Here is a 21,180-nt window from a genome sequence, read left to right on the forward strand (position 1 = left end):
CTTGTTTCATGTCTACTTACATAAATGACAATGGCTTTAAGGTTTTGGTCTGAAATACAGACCGGCTCTGTTCGAAATGGTGTGCTATAACTCTCACCAAGATATGAAATTAAACTTGCAAGGCCACTGGCCACTCTGTCGGCCATATGAATGCATGACTCTAGTTTCTCCAAAGGATGGAAAGTGGTCGAGCTGAAGGGAAAACGTGATTTGGATTGATCAGCTTTTTTGCAGGGGACAAAAACAAATCTATTGTTAGAACATCAAATTGGAAAATGTAAAAATTGACTTCAAAGCATATATTAATATCATTATGTTTTAAAAGAGTTACTAACGTATAAATCTCGAAAATATAATTAACCTCAATGAATAATTACGTTTTATATAAACGAAATCAATTCACTGAGCACTTACTGATTATCAAATTTTTATAATATTTTTTTGTAGAAAAATAATATAAAAGAATATTTGAGAAAAAAAGATATGATGTTTTTTATTTTTGATATACATTCTGTTGATAAAAGAGAATCTTATAAGTTTAGACATTGTTTGTCTGTTTCAAACAACAGCAACTGTAGGTTTTTTCTAACAAACATAATTTTTTTAATTTTTTTATTTTCAATAGATATAATTATTAAATACAATTTTTTCGACAATCATAATTCTTTCTTTTTTTTTGTTTGAAAATGTCCAACATCCATCACATCAAGTGAAAAAACTTAAAATTAATTTAACAAAAACCCAACATAAATTAAAATTTAATAAAAAAAATATAGTAGCCCTAACAACCTCTTTTTGCATTCAGATCCATTAACCACGTTATGTCCTTGCGGTCTGTTTGCTCCCAAAGCCAGATCTCACTTTGGTTCTCTACAGGGGTTCCCCTGTTCTTCGAATACAGTTTAACTTTCAAAAAAGAAAGATCCATTTACCACGTTCAAACATGGAGATGGAGTGGATTCCCGTCGTAATGATACAAAGCAAGGATTGTACTAAACCTGCCGGCCACTTCTAGTTTAAGCTACACCACTTGTTATTTGATTAATAGTAAGTGAATGTTTTCCTCGTACCTCTCTACCAGGCCTCCTCTCTTACTCTAAGACCTAGACTAAATCAATATAAATTTAATTTTAATGGTAAGAAGGTAATTTTAGGAATTTTAACTTTTGAATTTGATTATAACCTTTATATATTAGATTACTTATTTGATTTGTTCTTTGATTTCTTTTTTATATAATAATTATATTATATTGAAATTTGTTTGTGTTAGTGATTATTTTATTTGTGCATGCACTGTTCCAAGGGGAGAAAAACAAAGACAACAGGCTAAAGATCCTGCTAGGAAGTCCTTGTCGACATAGAGATGAAATTTTCTTCTTTTAACCTGCACATGCCTTTTTTTATATATATATATATATTCTGATATAAGAATAAACCATTTTAAACAGTGAGTCAAATTTTAACAGAGAAGTGCTCACATTATACCTTAATTAAATGAGCAAAAACCATGTTCTAATTAAATGAGGAAGCAGATATTCAAATGTAATCATTTAATTACATTATTTTCCCACTATAAAGAGAGAAAAGAGAAATGATGTTACGAGTGAATTTCGTCATCAAGTTATAATAGGAACAAGTCTTGGATGCTCAATAAAACAAATAATTAATACAGTAGGAAGCTTCTAAGTGAAAACTCGAACAAGCAATCGACATACATATGTGTACCGGCCATAAAGCAAGGGACCTGCCCATGGGGTTTTAACCCAGAGTGAAAATGTGAACAGGTGGGGAAAGGATTTTTGTTTGTGTAATCATGTGCAATGAAAAATCCGAGAGGCGTTACTAAGAATTGATCACCATGTCAATGAGGTAGCTATCCCTCCCCCCCGCCCCCGCCCCCCCCCAACCAATGCTGACGAATGAGAAAGTCTAAAAGGGTAGTAATCAAGGCACAAACATCCAAAAGCTTTTATTGCATAAGGAATGGAAGAAAAGGTCAAAGTTCAAAGTAGTTGATACCTAAGCAACTTGCTGGCCGTTCAGAAACCTCTTGTGCTTAAACTTGCCAAAACTTCTCGCACAATGTTTTCCATAATTTACTTATTTTGCGTCTTTGTTTGACTGTGTAAAAGTACTTGTGATCAGATTTTCTGCTGTTTTTGGTGTTATTAATACAAAAGCATTAAAAATTTTTGAAAACTTGTGTGGAAAAATATTCATTCCAAAGCATTTTTCTTGTGAGAAAAAGCTAGCCTCCTCATCAGTTATCCATCTCTCTCACTTTTCTTCTAAAAGGACACCTGCTTGCTGAACGCATAGACATGACAAAGTCAAATATGATCTAATAATCATTAATCCCATTTATTAATATATTTGGACCATGAATTTGATCTCAAGTACAAGCCTGGGTCTTTGCAAAGGGCCAACTTAGCCCAGCCAAGTGTAAATTTGGGGGCTTTTACATAAACCCAAGTCCAAGCAATCCAAATCAATTTACCTGGTTTGGGTAGGCTTCTAGCCGCATTTGAGCCCAAATTTAGTTTGGATAAATTTCAAACAAGGTATAAAGGTCAATTGACTTGAGACAGTAGACGAAGCGAAAAGCAGTAACCAAGTCTTTAGCAGCCATTCACTCGATTGATACCACAAGAAATTCCGAACATGGAAACCGCTTCTTGTTCAATCCTTTACACTCTCCGCTTTTCAGCCAACACAATGACTGCAAGTATGAACAACAACAAGTTGTACTACGAAACATCACTTCCTAAAAACCGTCTTTGTCTGCTTCCTTCTTTTCCCTCTGCTTTCCCAAGAAACTTTAACTTTCGTGGAAAAAACCGGCAATTGAATGGCTTTGCTGCTTTCAGCTCACCCTCTAGTGCCCAAAACCAAAACCCATCTCAGGAACTAGCTGTTCTTCTTGAAGTTGATGGGTAAGTCATTTGTAGGACTAACTTTTGGTTTTTGATAGCGTTTTCTCATTTTAGTTACATTTCATGTTCTGGGCTTTATCCTCGATTTGTTTAATCAGTTATTCGTTCGATTAAATGGTTGTTCTTTATATTTTATTATCTTTTATGTATTTGGGGACTTGTATGTTCAAAAAAGAAGAAAAGTAAAAGACCTTTGCACTGAAAATTTGGATTGATATGCTCTCCCCCTTTGCTTCGGATTTACATTTTACCCTTTTTTCATGGATTTGTTATTTTCATTTTGTCTAGTTAGTGTTTCAGCTCCTAGTTGAGTACTTTTTTCCTGGTACTAACCTTGAATGTTTTCGCTACCTTGTTCTAGTGACAAACAGTTCTTTAGGAGTATGTTTTACTTTATCTTCTTCTAGAGGTCTATAAAATTACATGTTTTTCCTGCTTGTGATTTTTTTTTCATTTTTAATTCTTTCAGGGTCCTTATGGATGCATATCGATTGGGTAATCGCCAAGCCTTCAATCTAGGTGCGGCAGATGAAGTGATCATATGTCTATTGCGCAAAAGGATCTAAGTTAATATTTCAATGATTAAGCTTCATGGTCATTTGAAAATCATATGTTCATTACTTAATTTACTGTTTTTTTTTTTTTTAATACTGCCAGCATTTCAAAAGCTTGGGCTTGACTGTGCAAACTGGACTGAACCTGTCTATTCAGATCTTCTAAGGTGAACACTCAGACAAGATTGTGTTTTTATTGTGTGTTATCTTCAAAACTAGTGCATTTTTAAGTATGCTATAAATCAACTATTTCTTCATTATTTTGGTGGACTAAGTCGGAGTTGATTGGCTTTTATACAATGGTATAAAATTTCACCTTTTTCCTTGGGTCTTTTTAGTGGAAAGTCGTGATTGATACTATGAATTTTGATATTCAATCTTGTTGAAAAGCAATTTTATGATTACTTTCCAGGAGGAGTGCTGATAATGAAGAAAGGATGCTGATGTTATATTTTAACCGGGCAAGTTCTTGTGGTTAAAAGCATTAAGCTTAGGGGTTAGCTTTCTGTGTTTTTCATGTTATTACATCGATTATCTCTCTCATTATCTCCTGTCATTTGACAGATTGGGTGGCCTACTTCCTTGCCCACAAGTGAGAAGGAGGCATTTGTGAAAAGTGTATTGCGAGAGAAGGTACTTTGAAATGCGATAAAGAAATGATATAACTTTTCATGGATGTACTTGTGTCTCTGTTATCTTTTTATCTGATTTTCTCACTCAATAAAATGGCTCTTCCTATTGCAGTTATGGTCTTGAGTTCTTTCTTTTCATCACAATCTCTCTTCTAATTATATAGGCTTTTCTTGTCATCATGTTTAGCTTGTGCTTAGAGTGTAGTGTGGTAAGCTAATGAATTTTTCTCTAGTTATTGGCAGAAAATTGCACTGGAGGAACTGATGTTGAAAAGTTTACCTTTACGACCTGGAGTTGAGAAGTAAGTTGTCATCTAGTTATTGTGTATGTTGCCCCATTTTTATGTTCTATTCATTTCTGTGAGTGACTTGTCCTCCTTGGCATCTAGTCATTGTCATCTGTATTTACCATGTGTTTTTTTGCAGTTTTATCGATGATGCATGCAACAAAGGAATACCTGTGATCATCTTAGCATCCTACAGTAAAAGTGGGGATAAAATTGCTCGGTATGTTCTAGGGATCACCAATGTCATGCTGTGTTGTTTCTGAAATATGAGAAATGTCATGCTGTTGTGATTCAAGTTTGCTGCCAGTTTTTCCCTTTCTCTCTCTTTTCCTTCTATTTCTGTCCAATTAAGTATGCTCCAGTCCATTATACAGCAGCACCATGTAAATGCAATTTCAATCACAAGGCACATGATAGTTCATCTATTCCATATAGTCCTTTCCCAACACCTCTTGTATAATACCTGAGGAAAATAATGACTTGTTAAGTTATTGTATTGAAATTTGAACACTTCGCCTATTTGCTGGAGTTCAGGGTGCTTTGTTGACAGTGTTGAAGCTTTCTAATGTTTCCCTTTTAATGTCAAAAAACATTAGATCTATAGTTCAAAGGCTTGGTCATGAACGACTCTCAAAAATAAAAGTCATTGGGAATGAGGAAGTAGAAAAGAGTTTATATGGTCAACTTGTATTTGGTAAAGCAATGACTTCTTCTTTGGATGAGCAACTAGCTAAGGAAGCAAGAAAAGCAGGTAGAATCTCAGTCTTTGTGTTTGGTAAAGAAATGGTATGCATCTTTCAGTTCAGCAGGTCTCTTACAAATCGGTTTCGTTCTTGCTTTACCTCCAGCTTCTGCTGAGAAACAAAGAATAGCAAAGGAGGTTGCATCCATACTGAAAGTGAGTGTTGACATTGATACCAGCTCATCTGAGAGGTCAGACCATCCTTTTTTTTATGTTTGTTCCCTTTCTTGACTGAGTTTAATGTAGTACTAGTCTACTGCAGCAGCCAGCAAATCAACCTCACCACTTGCTAACAACTACTCATGCACCATTACCATCAATAACTACCACTAGCAAACAATACCATCAATAACTGCCATGAGCAAACATCATTAGCAACTGTCAAGACCATTGCTAGCCAATGGTGATTGTCTAGAAGGATATGAATATACCAAAATCTTTCAATAATTTTTCAAGCGAGGGAAAATATAAATGAGAAATAATTCACTGTTGAAATATTTTCTTAGAAACAAAAGTCATGAGAAGTCAACTAATAGTTCATGTCTGATGTATGAAGTCATTTATTTGGTGGCAATACCAACTTTAATCTGATATTGTGCATGCTATCCAGCTTAGAGAAGATTGTAGCTGCATTACGTGCAGGGGCAGAAATTGCTGGGATCCCGGTCTACAAATGCATCCTTATTGCAGGAAGCAAATCTGGAGTTGCTGGAGCTGAGCAGATAGGCATGCCTCGTGTTGTGCTGCGGAGCAGGTAAATGCTTGCTTATTAATCTTGTCAAATATGTGATGAATTCATGCCTGTTTTCAATTATGTGATGCAATTCATTTCTTGTTTATTCTTTTGTAGTTTCACATCTAGAGCTGAGTTCCCTTCAGCCAATGCTATAATGGATGGGTTTGGAGGTGCAGATCTAACTATCTCTAAACTATGCCAAAAGCGATGGTCATAAGATGAATTGCCTGGCTGCAATTTTTGTTTCACGGGTTTGAAATATTATTGGTCAGCATTTCATGCAATCCAATGGAAACCTTTTGTAAAATGACCAAGGTCGTTGCTCAAGCAGATGCAGGCTCAAAACTTGTCATACAATTTTATATGGATTTTGCCAAAGATTCTGGATCACCTTGTTCTCAGCAACATTTGGTTTTCTTAAAATTAAACAAATTCACATGGATGGAGTGCGGCAAACTGTTAAATCTCAATTATTTTGCAACTTCATGCCTGAAATTCCCATGGGCCTGAAGGCTGTAGCCGCGACGTTATATCCACTGCAATCACAAAGAAAAGATGGATAATAATTTTGCGGAGATAGATGCTCAATGCATTGCGAACTGAAGTGGAATAAGCTACATCCACTGTACTTTACCAGGCTAATTCACTTCTATTAGGCCCTGAGGACCGAGAGACAAGACCGGATCCGATCCCTTCCCAGGGAGAAGGAAATAATGCTTCTGTTTTCTTAACCAAATACGGCCCTACATTTTGTGAAGGAAACGACTCGTTGTTAGAAGAACAAAAAGTTATGATGTACATTTACCCAGAGAGTAGAAGCAAAGATAAAGTAACGTAAGCTGCAAGCTGAAACCAACTTTAGAGCATCACGTATTATTTTCAGCTAGAAATCCTGGACAGCCCCCTGAGAAGAAAAGAGATTTCATTAAGTAAATCTATATGAGAAAGTATACAATACAAATCGCCCTGCCAACTTTGGTGTTATCCTATTCTAACCTAGAACACAGCCTAATCCAGCATCCTGGATTATTCTTTTGTTACATATGTAACAGACTCTCTCTCTCCATATATCCCCATTTTTTTATGCCAAAGAAAATTTAAGTTGCATGAGGAGCAACTAAACCTATTTTGGTATACATTTTACACTGGAAGACCGGCTTTTATTAAGAAAGCTCTGCTTCTTGAACTTTTGTACTTCTTCTCTGCGTTAAGTTAGGGCTTGAGTACTCAATACCACCATCAGAAGCTGAAACACTGGATGATACAGATGACTCTGGAATTGAGCTCGTTGGATTTAGCTGACTTTGATTCCTGAAACTCTGAAAGGCCATTGATGGTTGTTGCCTGGGGGCCTCAGCAGTTTGATGGCCCTGAGCCTCTTCAGCAAGTCGCCTTAGAAGATTCACAACAGTGGGAAGAAACCTTGATGAAATAGAGATCAACCCAGCCAGCTGATAAGAAGGCAATCAAAGAAATTGAATCAGTTTGAAACACGTTCCTCTAATTTGGGCAAGAAAACTAAAAATTAGTTCCTGATGATCTTCGCCTCTCATATTAAAAGTACAAGTCTAGCTTTAGAATTATAAAATTTCAAAAGAACAAAAGAAAACATGAAATATTTTGGACATAAACCCACAGTAAAACGTTTTAGCACCAATTTGCTTTCAACATTACAAGAGTATGATACTTCTCATGCTCTCAATTGTAAGCTAAAATGTGTAAATAGGATTTTGAAGGAACACATGCCATGTGCAAAATTAACATTTTGAACAGTAAATCACACGTCAAAACAAGAAGCAAATTTGGCAAAAATAGAGCGCACTCTCTTTCTTACAGTGCCATGTTGAAACTGCCCTCCAACATCCATCTGTACCCACATGGCTTTTGAGAGTAAATATGCAACAAAAAGAAGCATGAGATAGAGAGGATTCCTGTTTCATCAGCAGAGAAACATAGCGAGCAGAATAATTAACATGATAATAGAAAGTAAGCAAAGAACATCCACACTAGTATTATGAAATGTGCTAGGAATCTGACTCCAGATGAACATCCATGCTAAACATTGGGCTTGGCCCTGTAGGTTCACCCACTGCCTTTGGGGATGGCAGTCCCCCAGAACTGAGGTTCTAGCCCAAGCTCCTGTTGAAAGCCAGGGGGGTTACCCCCCTTAAAAGCATTGCCCAGCAAAAATAGAAGTAAAAAACAAGAGAGAGAGAGAGAGGTAAAATGTAGAGATACTAAAGAATCCAGATTAGATGAAGTTACCTTAGAAGGAGCATGAATTCATTAAATCCAAGAACAACCATTGCCACAATGGCCCATGGAGGAGGTAACCAGTTGTTAGTTCGCTTATAAGCCTCCTAAAGAAAACAACCAAAATCATCACACAGAGAGCCTAAACTATTTCCTCATTGATATGACATCTTGCCCCACAAGTAGCATGAGTAGCAGCCAACTGGAGCCTTAGATAACATACCTGTGCTGAAATAGCTTGTGTAACTGTATACTCAGTCTCTGCTTTGAACTGTCTCCACAGTGACTTGCATTGCACTGGTGTAATCAGGGTATTATTTGGAGAAACCTAATACATGCGTGACTTTCAAATGAGGAATTTCAGTTCATAAAAGTATATATTACAAAATTAACCAACCCAATCACTACCTCCTCCCACGTGCTAGAGGCAAGAGGGTCTGAAGAAGTTGATATACTTCTTTGTTGTGAAGATGCAACAGCCAAACTTCCATCCATTAGGGTGGAAAACAGTATGCTTTCAATTTTATCTGGTTTCTCATCCAACCTAACGGCAGCCATTACAGATAACAGCCTCAGAGACTGCAAAAAGAACAATGGTTGAAAGTCTCTCAGATTGCTGCAGCATGCACAGTTGGTGACATATCAAAGTTAAACTCATGAAATGATCCAGAAAATTACAGCAGTACGAGCATCCTTCGTAATTGTTCTAATATCTTCTTTTCCAGTCCAAACTCTTGGCATTGAATCATTGTCATGACTGAAGACAGTTGAGAACCTGATACATGCAATCAAAGCATTACATACAACAGATTATTCTAAATAATAATAGAAATAATAAGGAATGTGACATTTAAGGTTCTCTACCTATCTTTCATGCGGATCAGAACTTTTCCAGCTTCTTCTCTTGCCTTCTTCTCCACCACATTTCTCGCATAATTGCTCAAATCTTGCAGCATTTTCTCATTTGTCGGTTGGTCTAACTCAAAACTAGAAATGGCAGTTGAAAACTCTGATGCAGCAGTCTCAGTCTCACGTTTAAGAAGCTTTCTTATAGAAGCCCAGGTGTCTATTCCAGCAGCATCAAATAGAGACTCCACTGGTTCAGATAGTGCTTGACTAAGTTGTTTCTGAGTAGAGAGTAAAATGTCAACATTTTGCTTATATTTGATTAAAAAAATGGTGCATGATTTAAGGAATATCCATATATGAAAAACAGTTATTTAATTAATAAATAAAATTGCCTCATAGCTGGCCATCAATTCTGACAATTTTGCATTTCGAACAGATGATGTGTGGGCATCAATATCACGGCGAAGTTTATCCCTAACTTTAGAAGCATCCCAATCAGCCTGTCTGATGGCAGCATCTGGAAGGGGAAAAAATAGACAGATAAGTCTCAAAGCAGTACCTCTAAAGATCATATTATTATTATAATAATTTAGGATAGCTTTGAATACTTCATAAAAGTACAAGTTTGTGATAAAAACTTATTACATTACCTGCACATCCTTGGTCAAATTCTAGCATACAAGACTTGATACATGTATGAGCAGAAGCTGCAAATCCCTCTCCTTTATTCAGCATCTGTTCCAGTCTAGACTTAAAATTTTCAAGTGCTTTGACGCGTAAATTTCCCAACAGGTTAAGATAAGCAGGATGCACACACTGCTCAATTCAGGAGAACCTCAATCAGAGTAAGGAAGATTTTTTACCATATCAAAAATTTTAAAATGCTTACTCATTATGATGCACACGGTAAACCATTTGGAAACCATATCTGCATTCTTAAACACATGAAAACAATCCCAGAGCTATGAAGGGGCAACAATTGGAAAATTCTCAATCACTTGGCCTTAAACAGATTAGCCAGTAACAACACTATGTTTAATTGCTAATGGATATGTCAGTAGTTTTCGAACATTATGCTCACCGGTACTACACTATCATAACCATAGAAACAGGCCTTATAATGCTTTGAGTCTCATTTTGTGCTCTACCTAAGAATTTTACAACAAAAGTGTAGTTTAGTTGCCAGATTATTCACCATCAAAGAGAGTCCCACAGAAAATTTCCTTGACCAAATTAATATATAGCAGGCCCCAGAAAAATATAATAGAAAGCTTTAAATGAAGCCACAAGCAGAATTATTAAAGCCAAAGCGAAGTGACAAATACAAAATGATAAATATTGATCAGATCACACCATCATGTTTCAAACAGAATACTGGTTATAGTGAAGATGGAGATTATAACAACTTCCATCATAAAAAAAAATACTGTAAACATTATGAATGGTATTTAAAAATGCAGCTGTAGTTTCCTATATTAAGATAGCTTCAAGCGCCTCCATTAACAGCTAAAAAGCCTTGGTGAATGCTACAAACTGCTTAGAATTAAATCCTAAAAGCTTGAATTTTAACTAGATAAAGAATCCACTTTTTTGAAACAAAAAGGATCATAATGATAGAAGTACATGGTACTTACATCCAAAGCTTTGGACTCCAGTTGTTTTCGTTTTGCATTTCTTACACCTTCATCAAAGTAGATTGTCTCCATGTCATATCTATGGCAACAGAAATTTGCAGTGTACAAGCAAGATTAGGGCTTGCAGGAAAAAGAAAAGTAGTTCAATATGAATCATGAATTTTTGGAACCATTAATTCAATAAACAACTAGCATCTATCCATAGAAGTTTGAGGAGTGAAGAAACTATTCAAGTTGCACAGGCTGGAAGCGTAACACACATCTTAACGTCTTTACTACAGGTGTTTTTTCAAATCAGATTACCATCATTTGGCATACAATTTAAAACTGATATATAGATACATCAAACAACAATATGTTACTCAACATACTAGACATAGACAAAACTTACTCTGAAAAGTAGGTTTCTAGGATAGAGCTCAGCTTTCTCCCAAAACCAGAGACAGGCCCAGACTGACCAGCTTGTTCCAATGCTAACCAATCCTATACAAAAGTTACTTGCGCAGTTAACTAAAAGAAGTATTCAATCAGCCAAAGTAACACCTAAGAGGAAGTTAACTGCAAAAATACCTCATCAGAGGATAGGCAATGGAGCTTCTCATTGGCAATCTCTTCACAACGAACTGTGGCAACCATTACCTGATGACCATGATGAAAAGACATTTACTTAAATCAGAAACAAAGAAACACTATTTGGATAGTAAGACAAGGATGAAGAGGAAACCTTGTGAGCAGGAAGATCCAGATCCTTGTTCTCTTTTATAACTTTCCATATCCGCTGTGCGCTAAAAGAGAATCCAGAGGCAGGGACAACACCCCGTCTATCACCAGCAAGTCCTCCTGGAGAAATAGAATTGAAAAACCGTTGTCTTAGTTCAGTGACCTGCATAAGATATCAGACAAGACTGTAAGGCATAAACCCTTTTTTCTCTAATAGAAATTTAAATTGCTAGTTTAGCATCAAGGTCCAGGATTCAACTCACCCCCCCCCCCCCCCCCCCCCCCCCCCCCCCCACCCCTCTCTTCCTCTTCAAGCCTTCTCCAATGTACCAAAAGAAACAAAGAATCATGATGCCCAAAACCCATTTATTTGGTCAAGTAAAGTAACATGAAAAGACTTAACTGTCTCTAATAGTCAGTTACAGCAAATATTTTGAAGCATGATGAAACTCCAGTAACTAGAGAGTGAAAGGCTACCTGCTCTTTGAATAGCTCCTCTTTTTCTTCATAGCTTGATAAAGCAGTAACCTCCACCTTCACATCAAAGATCAAATGTGAAACAATGCTTATACCTATATAGTAATATGTAAGCAAAACACACAAAGTGATCAGCAGAAAGAGAAAACGGATATTTTCTTACATTAAAGAATTCACTGAGGGGTGTATCTTTATGGGCCTCAGGTTTACGAACTGCATTCCATATCTGCAGTGATCATCATAAATTAAAATGCTAATAAAAAAAGAGAGAGAGAAAGAGAGTGAGAAAGGAAGAAAAATAGTGAAATATATATGCAATGTTACCTTTTGAATATCTTCCCTTAGAATAGGCTCCAAATATTCAAGAGGAGTCTACCAAAACAGTCACAAAAATGGAAAAAAGCTTATCTCAAAGGTTTTAGCACAAAGCCACAAAAATATCACAAATTAGTTTAGAAGAAAATAAGAAGGCATTAATCCAGACCTTTGTTTTATCACGTATAACAAATAGCAATGTTGTTTTCCGGGGGCTGAATAATCGCATCATAACCTAGGTTAAAAATAGCCACAAGACTGTCAAGCACAATAAACAAGCAGAGATAGACAGAAAACAAAAGGATTAGGTACACTCACGAACCTGAAAAACTGTTTTCAAAAGAGGTTTGTTGGCAGCATGCTCCCGACCAATATCATGACACCACCTATATCAAAAACCAATATCTCATTACTGCCTAAATTTATTTCTAGAATCCTCTTTGATAAATAGGCCCAAATATAGGAACAGCATCAGATGGCATAAAAGCAAAAGCCACACATGATAATGTGTGGAACAACACCAAAAGGATAAAAACACAAACAAATAAAAACAAGGATGAGAAAAGCCACTTTGATTTATTCATTGGATCAAATTTAAAAGTAGTGCTATATTCAGTATTCTCCTAAAGCTGAACTAACATATTATAGCATTGTCCATTTCTAATTCAGGATTTATTGCAATCAAAACAAGAAAAGGAAAAAGAACAACACCACCAGAGCCATAAGTGAGAAACAGGGGCCACTGATCTTGCAATAGAGACAGGCCATTCTTCCACTGCTAGAATAACCTAGTCAGGCTGATCAATTGATGTTTGGATACATGCGAGACATTGAAACTTTTAAATCTTGCTTCACGCATTCTTTGTTAAAGTTATATGAATGTGTGCATATTTAACCTATCCAATTTTTACAGTATGATAGTTGAATGTTTACGGACTAGCTGTACCTACTGTTTCTTTTTTGGGGTCAATATCTTCCGTCCAGATCTCAATTCTATTCATTTAATTTAATATCCCTGATGTGCCATTGGCATGACATAATAGATGCCGGCTTCATCCAGTGTAGGCAATTAAAATGCCAATAATCCATATAATATAAGGACGCAAAGACACACTGATAGGAATACGTAGTGTTTTAAGAGATCCTAAAACATGAGCAGTACAACTGACAATTCTACTTTTAAGACAAGAGGCCCTCAATTCTTTTACCTATTCATTCTCTAGAAGGTCCAGAGTTGTTCACTGCCAACATTTCTACAGATAACACAGCTTAAATTTTGTAAGCTCCAACCTAATGCAAATAACAATCAAATGCATAAGGAATTAAAGCATTTATTTAGATACTTACATGTTTATTAGCACAATATCTGCAACAGCCAAAGCAAAAAGGGCACTTTGTTTCTCAAATGTAGTGTCATCCTGAAAATGAAAAATAATAAATAAAATTTCCAAAGTGTCCAAATAGTAACAAAGAAATGTAACTGCCCAAACACAAACAAACAAAACTACCCCCAGAATAATCAAACAACAGGTCTTTTATATCTAGTCAGTTATACATTGAGGTTTCCATTACAGAATCAAAACACCTATATGCTTCCATGGCGGTCTCTCTGTGTTTGTTGTGTTGGTGGGTGGGTAGGTTGGGGGACCAAGGGGAGGTACAGCAAACAGGATTTGAGATATACATTCTGTCAATGCCCCAAGCAAGTTCATGTTTATATGACCATATCTTGCCAAAATAAAACAAATCCTGAGGACATTTGACTCCATCAATTTGATTCAAGCTCCATTCTTACCGAATAGAGCCCTTCCCCTCCAAATGAAACAACTATAAATCATGCTTCATTGGTGCAAATAGTTTTATCTTCAACAACCAAAAATATTTTAACAAGGCAAGTTACCTCGCCTCTTTCTCTTCCATCAGTTCCTTCCAAATCCATGGCCATTGTGAAAGGCTCTATACCAACACAGTGTGCAATCCAAATACCCTTGGTAGTTTGAGTCCTGCAATGAAATTAGATCAAAGTAAAAGCAGAAAGAGAATACAACAGAGCAATAAGATAAATTTTTATTCCTTTTGAAACTATAAAATTTGAGAAATGAAAGAACTAACCTTCCTCTGTATGCATCCATCTCCCTGAAATTTGTGTGGAAAAGATGATTTAACAGGGTGCTCTTTCCTGTTAACAGAACAGAATGCCTTTTAGTCTACAAGACACACACCATTATAAGCAATACATTGCACAAAGAGTGAAAGAGTTAAAGACACACTGGCATCCCTGTAAACTACATGCCTCAGAAAATATTACAACAACAGGCACAATCAATCTGACGGGATCACTAATGAAATTATATATAGAAAGAAAACTGAAATAATCTCACCGTTTTATATAAAAAATTATCATGGAAGGATAAATGAATGGTAATCTCTATATCAACACGCAAGCATTTCAAAACCAACTTTCTAATTAAAAGAATTGGACAAACATTCTCTTCCAAAATCCACTAAATGGTAATTCACGAACAAGTTCGTCACTTACATTATCATGAGAAAGTCAAAGTTAGAAAATTTTGAATGCCAAGATTCACTCACAGAGATAGTTATGCACAAAAGCCAAATTCAACTACACACAATCAATCAATGCCACTCAAAATTCAGTCTCATTTGAGTACTAGCATAAGAGAATCCAGTAAAGAAACTCGATTTGCATCCAGAAATGAAGTCTTCAAAAAGCTCGGAATTCAACTAAAAAATATTAAACTTTGACTAGAAACGTTAACGAACTAAAAAGCAACATGCAGGAATCAAAGGAACAAAACGAGGTAATAAAAAGGAAGCAAAGGTCGATAATGATCGAAATGCAACACACCGCTACTTTGAGGGCCCATGATGGCAACAACGGCATAAGAGAGGCCACAGTTAGAGAGCTTAGTGTTCCGCATGAAGTTGTCGAGTCCAACCACATTGAACTCTCCATCTCCGTCGATCAATTGCGTAGAGTAACAATGGTCCACCCCCGCCATCTCCCAAAAAACCTAAGATCAATGAATCAAAGATGGATCTGTAAACACAGAATAAACAGTAACCAATTAGGTTTTCTTTTTCCTTGGTTTTGGTGAAGAAAGAATCAGATACTGTACGACAAAGCTCCTTCCTTTTTCTTTTTTGCTTTTTCTTTTTCTTGATGGTTACGGTTTCACTGGGTTTTGGTTGATGTAAGGAGAGCGAGAGAAGAGGAGAAGAGTAGAGAGGAAGGGAATGGAAAGTGAAGCAATCCTTCTGTTTGTGACCGGAGCTTTCAGGTCACGATGGCTTGTCTCGGGTCGCGAGAATTTCTTTTGTTTTCTTCTAATTGTCTTTCCTTTTTCCTTTTTTTTTACATTTTTGGCAATGATGGAATATTGAAGTTATCATGGTGGTAATCATGGAAATTTAATGGGTTTATTTGGTGTATTCATCGTCAGCGGGGACTGGATCCGGTCAGGATTTTGATTGGAATAAGTAAAAAAAATGATTACTAGGCAGATCTCCTATGCTATTTTTTTTTTTGGAAAAAGATTCGAAATGCTGCAAATTAGTTTGTACATAGGATAAGTTACTAATTGATAAAGTGACGTCTACATGAATCTTGTATATTCTGGAAAGTGAAGCATGCCTCAACCATAACCGATCTGTCTCCACAAATTTAACAGTAAGTAACTCAAACATCGGTCCTGTTGATGTGATGTTCCGGCGTTTAATTTCATAATAAATTCAAATTCGATACTTTAAAGATCGTAAATTTATATTTTGAAGGAATGTAAAAATTTTATCATATGAGAAAGAGATTGTGCTTTTTTGTTATGTAATTTAAGCTCAACGTGTTTTTAAATATGATGATATCTAAAACGTTTAAGAAATTAAAATATAAAAATCACTTTGGATCATTCGGTGTTATTTACCATATATATAATTTCCTTCATAACAATAGATCATGTACGTTGAAACAAACACTTTAATTTATGAATTTAGAATTCAAATGAGTAATCTAAAATCAAAACTCAACATATACATTATTATTTTTATTTATCGAAACCAGTGTGTGGAACTTCAAATTTACAAGTAGGGGCACAAAAATAGAAGTATAGAACTCAAGGTTCCTTAAGAAAATCTAGACTTTTGTTTAAAAAATATCTTTTAGGTTCCTTAAGAAGCTTTGCCTTTCTTCTTTTTGTCAAAGTAGTCAATCCCTATATTTTTCATTGTCTTTTCATTTTTGCATGAGCTTAACTTCCTCTGTCTTCTCTAAAATTCTACATTTTTCTACTTTGTTATTTATCCTTCTTGTTTCATCTTACTATCTCAGCTTTTATATTTTTCTCTTATCCATTTTTATTTGTCAAAGATGCATGTGTCATTTAATTTCAAAGCTAAATTAAGGTGAGAAATTGAAACTCTATTGTTATTCAAGGGTTTTACCTTCAAGATCATTTTTCCTATATACAAATTTTCTTTTTTTTTATTTTGTTAAGAGTTTATTTCAATTTTTTTATTTTCAAAACTCATTAAGGTAAGACTTCCAAAAGCACTCAGTGATTAAAATGGGTATGGGTTTAAGACGGATGTTAGAGAAAATTTAGCTCTAAGGATAAGATAAATGGAAAATGTTAAAATGATAAATTATATTTTCATTAGCTTAAGAGAATGTAAGTAAAATAAAGCTTTCAAGGAAAACTTAAATTGTTGAAATGGGTGTGAAAAAATGAGGATAGGAAAGGAACAACATAAATTTAGAGAAAAGATTGTTAGAATTTGTTAAATGATTTAGTTAAATATCTAGTCTTGAATAAATAATAGATTCTTTATTGTGTTGGTTGTATATATTAGGCTCTCTTGAAGTTCCAAGATCAATTAGCTAAAAGAGCTTGATTAAGTGGCTTTGCTTTGGTAAGGTAGCATAAAATGTGAGAGATATGCAATTAAATTGTTTTTGGAAATTGCTTACAATGTTTTGATTATGTTATGATTAATGTTTTCAAAAATAGAATGTGTATGGGAAATGAGCCCTTTATATTGTATGTTTTGCCCTCAATTATGTTTAAATTGGAAATATTATTAACTTGTTTGAGAACAATTAAGGGTTGAAAACATATATGATTTTTATGATTAATTTGTTCTATAAAATATTATTTGTGGTATGACTATACTTTCTTTGTTCATGTTGGATATGGAACTTGTTTGAGAACTATTAAGGGTTGGAAACATATATGGTTTTTATGATTAATTTGTTCTATGAAATATTATGTGTGGTATGTTTTTAATTTATTCTATGAAATATTAAAAGTTGAGAAAATGTTTTTAATGTGGAGCACTTATTTTAAGACCTGTGATAGCAGTAATTTTACTAACTATTATTCACAATAAGACCACCCTAATTAGTGAGGGAAAGTAGGGTAAACAGTGCTAGTCTTGTGGTCAGAGAATAGCACAAGCGATATTTAAGTCAGTAAGCCGAAGTGCATTGACTATATGTGTTGCCCACCCATCATGTGTGATATGTTTGTATTTTGAGCTTTTTAAGTTGCTCCACTAATATATTAAATTTTGATCATGATGCTTAGATTATTTGATATATATTGTTATAAGCTTTTCACTACTTTAAAGTTATATGAACATGTTGAAATTTAAATATTTTTAAGTTAGATTAAGTGTAAAATGAGAAAAGTACCAAAATATACAAATTTTCAATGAAGTCCTAAAACTTTGTTTTTTGTGTATTGATACTTAGCTCTTGTATTTAATAAAAATGATTCTTTTTCATGTGATTTGAGACATAAGGACTTTGATTTTCTAGAATATGATTATATTAACATTTTATAAATAAGATATGATGGATTTTGAGTATGTGCATGCATAGTTTTATGTTTTCAAACAAAATTGTGTGGTTTCAAACTAAAATAGTATGATTTATTAAATACTCTCCCGTTAATGTTCATTTTCCCTCCTTATCCCTTATTGAGTATTTGTACTCACACTTTTAAAATTCATATTTTTTAGTTTCAAAATAGGAGTTAGTTGAATTGTAAAGGAACAGTTCTATTCTTATTTATCATTGCAATAGGTGTTACTATGACATTCACTAGGCCCCACCAACCTGTATCGCTCCGTTGTTCTGTCGTGTTTTATTTCTGTATTAAATAAAAGATGTAGCTAATAAATGGCAATGTATCAAATACTTATGAAGGAAAAAGTATAAAGATAACGTTAACACTTGATATTATAATGTTGAGTTAAAGTATATTCAAAATATGATAGGTGTTTGGATATGACGGGTATATGATATGAGAGATGTGGAAATCTATTTGATATAGGTATGAGTATAAGGTTTATTTGGGCTTAATGGGTTTTGCTTATTGGACTCTTACGTCAGTATGGCCCAAAATTAGATCGTGATAGAGTGAAAATGCTTTTTTTCATCCAGAGAAAGGCAATGATGTGAATTGAAAAAATCAATAATATTATAATTGGTCTGAAATAAATTTTGAAAGAACAACTATGAGATAAATATAAGAGAAAGTATTTAGAGAGAGTAAAGAAATTTTATTCTAGTGTGTATTTACAAATGAAGTGAGAGACCTATTTATAGACCAACAACCCCTTGAATCATAATTCTAATCTAATTCTATATAAAAGTTCAAATCAAATCACATTTCTTGTATTTTGTCTATTGGACTACTTGATTTGATCTGCACTTTTTAAGTCATAACATAATGACATTCACATATTTGTTCATAACAATAATAATCAAATTTGGCCCTGGTCATATCAAAGATACATTATTCTCCATTAAAATTTTTTTATCATATATATATGTGTGTGTTATGAATGTTTTTAATATAAAAATAATAAAAAACATTTCACCAACACATTCAATATCTTAAAAAAACAACATTTAGATATAATATTTAGTATATTAAGTTTAGATTTCGTTATAGGTTTTCATGCTATACATGAGTATTCCATTTATTTATTTATTCAAATTTATAAATTATTTGATCAAATATAAGGTTTTTCCAACTCTTTATAACCTTACTTTTATCTTATTAAATAACAAGAACAACAATAATAATTGTCACAACCCAAATTCTCGGGCCATGACCGGCGCATGGGCCTAATGGGCATAGCCCACTAAGCCCAAGCAAGCCTATTTATGTGACTCCATTCATCGATTTCATCACTCGCTCTTACAACCGTATTTCATAATTCTTATCAACCAGTATTCCACTACTTTTTCATCGAAACCATATGTTCATATTTATGATTCAAAATAATGTCATTTGTGACAGCTCGTAGTGGCAACATTAATCAACATAAACGCCTATTGCTTAAGATATATATATATATATCTTAACAATTTATATCAAGGTACATATGTTCAACGAAAAGGACTCTAGACTTCCAATGGAGTGACCATAGTGAATGTGTAGCTACTGAGATGCCATAGTACCTACCAAGAAGGCGAGCATATGTGTGCGACTCAATCTAGGTTCCAACTACCTCCAAATCTGAAAACATGAATTTTAAAAACGTGAGTACGAAACTCAGTGAGTGAACATAAGAAGAGAACAAGCAATCAACAAGAAGAATTTGGAAATCATGATGCACTTGTTTTGAAAACAATGCAATTTTGTTTAATTTCTTTCTTAAACCCCCTTGTTTTAGACATTGATCAGTGGACTCTTAGTATTGCAAAGACCCATGCTCAATCATGAAGATAAGGGAGTGAAGGAAATTATATCAAAACTCGAGCAAAGTAGCAACGTGACAGCACGTTTTTCGCTGCAGCAAAAGGTATTCTCGGTTTGCATATGGTTCAGTTTTTCAAGCATATCTTCCACTACATGGGTCCAATTGACATGCTTGTTAGCTCATTAGAAAGCTAAGAGGAGGGCTACGACTTTAGTGTTTACCACTCTGCCCAGTTTTGATCAAAATGTGGTCAAAATCACTGTCAAAATGACATCACTGCACCACCACTAAGAGTTTCTGGTGGCAGCGAGAATCCATTTCGCTATAGCCAAATTCCTTATTGCAATGAACACCAATTTGATAATACTTAACAACTTTCAAAGTTCAACATGCAAGATTCACATATGCAAAATCATATACCATACTCATGAACTTTGATTTCATAAACATAGATGTATATATATAAATGCATAGATAACACCAATATTAGCATAATTACACCCGGCTCATGTACATCCCCCCACATCGTGCACATAGTTGGCGCCATCATGTGCATCCCCCCACATCGTGCACAATCAATGCCATCGTGTACATCCCCCCACATCGTGCACACGGGCACTATCATCATCCATCTCCCACACCACCATCATCACCGGCATGTGCATCCCCCCACATCGTGCACACACACGATTATAGTCATCATACACAATATCAACTATCATGCACAACATATATATATATATATATCCATCTCCCACACCACCATCATCACCGGCATGTGCATCCCCCCACATCGTGCACACACACGATTATAGTCATCATACACAATATCAACTATCATGCACAACATATATATATATATATCATCATAATGAAATGGTGCATGAATCAATAACAACCACATATTACAACATAAAATCATTTAGCAAAAGCTTGTTTCCAAGGCACTTGTTTTAAGATAATGTTGTATAAAATCATTCAAATGCTTTGTACAAAACAGTTACATTCCCAAAATAATTTTGAAATGCAGTTCACTCACCTGACAAAACTAGCACCAACAAGGTCCTAATCCAAGTAGTCACGAAATACCATTAAAACCTATATTTATCAATAAATCATAACAACCTCAATTAAGTTGTAAATTAAATCTAATAATTCTAATGAATTTACAATAGGCAATCTACTCTCTAACCTAACATTTAACCTAGGTTTCTAGTCTAATTCACAAACCCATTTGGCCAACTACTCCAATTTAAATTTCGTTACCTGGATGAGCTTGGAGGCATGAAGATCAACCAAAGACCTAATCTTTCCAAAAAA

General features: G+C 34.7%; 2 protein-coding genes across 4 annotated transcripts; one reads left to right on the top strand and one right to left on the bottom strand.

Moving 5' to 3' along the window:
- The first annotated feature begins 2,593 nt into the window (after positions 1–2,593).
- Positions 2,594–6,324, top strand: LOC18596372 (Haloacid dehalogenase-like hydrolase (HAD) superfamily protein). The gene is made up of 11 exons (XM_007024799.3): positions 2,594–2,933; positions 3,403–3,452; positions 3,591–3,654; positions 3,900–3,948; positions 4,052–4,120; positions 4,363–4,421; positions 4,546–4,626; positions 5,003–5,157; positions 5,255–5,339; positions 5,759–5,902; positions 5,999–6,324. Exons 1-11 carry the CDS (start codon positions 2,662–2,664, stop codon positions 6,099–6,101), a joined length of 1,131 nt encoding a protein of 376 aa, XP_007024861.3. The 5' UTR covers positions 2,594–2,661; the 3' UTR covers positions 6,102–6,324.
- Positions 6,325–6,789: 465 nt separating this feature from the next.
- On the bottom strand, positions 6,790–15,620 carry RL2 (Root hair defective 3 GTP-binding protein (RHD3)). Of its 3 annotated transcripts, none has more exons than XM_018123416.2 (22): positions 15,002–15,618; positions 14,245–14,311; positions 14,033–14,135; positions 13,480–13,550; positions 12,455–12,518; positions 12,302–12,367; positions 12,142–12,189; positions 11,981–12,043; positions 11,818–11,874; positions 11,345–11,503; positions 11,191–11,259; positions 11,012–11,103; positions 10,621–10,699; positions 9,637–9,802; positions 9,379–9,503; positions 9,002–9,264; positions 8,816–8,912; positions 8,546–8,716; positions 8,361–8,465; positions 8,150–8,244; positions 7,707–7,815; positions 6,790–7,335 (listed from the first exon to the last, which is right to left on the bottom strand). In XM_018123416.2, the coding sequence occupies exons 1-22, from the start codon at positions 15,153–15,155 to the stop codon at positions 7,048–7,050; spliced, it is 2,511 nt and encodes an 836-aa protein (XP_017978905.2). In that variant the 5' UTR covers positions 15,156–15,618; the 3' UTR covers positions 6,790–7,047. The 3 variants fall into 3 exon arrangements, 2 of the variants coding, with proteins under 2 accessions (XP_017978905.2, XP_007024865.3); XM_007024803.3 differs by having other exon boundaries at positions 7,719–7,815; positions 15,002–15,616; XR_001928527.2 differs by lacking the exon at positions 6,790–7,335 and adding an exon at positions 7,922–8,023 and having other exon boundaries at positions 15,002–15,620.
- Between the last annotated feature and the right edge of the window lie 5,560 nt (positions 15,621–21,180).

The sequence above is a fragment of the Theobroma cacao genome, chromosome 6 (assembly GCF_053813885.1).
Source record: "Theobroma cacao isolate CCN51 chromosome 6, ASM5381388v1, whole genome shotgun sequence".
Lineage (NCBI taxonomy): Eukaryota > Viridiplantae > Streptophyta > Magnoliopsida > Malvales > Malvaceae > Theobroma > Theobroma cacao.

What these genes read in the sequence shown, in the direction of transcription:
- RL2 (XM_018123416.2), bottom strand. Translation starts at nt 15,155, where the DNA reads ATGGCGGGGGTGGACCATTGTTACTCTACGCAATTGATCGACGGAGAT. An exon ending in ATGGATGCATACAGAGGAAG is followed by an intron (nt 14,136 to 14,244) that starts GTTAGTTCTTTC and finishes ATTTCATTGCAG; the next exon opens with GACTCAAACTACCAAGGGTA. An exon ending in CACAAGCTATTTCAGCACAG is followed by an intron (nt 8,245 to 8,360) that starts GTATGTTATCTA and finishes TGTTTTCTTTAG; the next exon opens with GAGGCTTATAAGCGAACTAA.
- LOC18596372 (XM_007024799.3), top strand. Translation starts at nt 2,662, where the DNA reads ATGGAAACCGCTTCTTGTTCAATCCTTTACACTCTCCGCTTTTCAGCC. An exon ending in TTACGACCTGGAGTTGAGAA is followed by an intron (nt 4,422 to 4,545) that starts GTAAGTTGTCAT and finishes GTTTTTTTGCAG; the next exon opens with TTTTATCGATGATGCATGCA. An exon ending in CGTGTTGTGCTGCGGAGCAG is followed by an intron (nt 5,903 to 5,998) that starts GTAAATGCTTGC and finishes ATTCTTTTGTAG; the next exon opens with TTTCACATCTAGAGCTGAGT.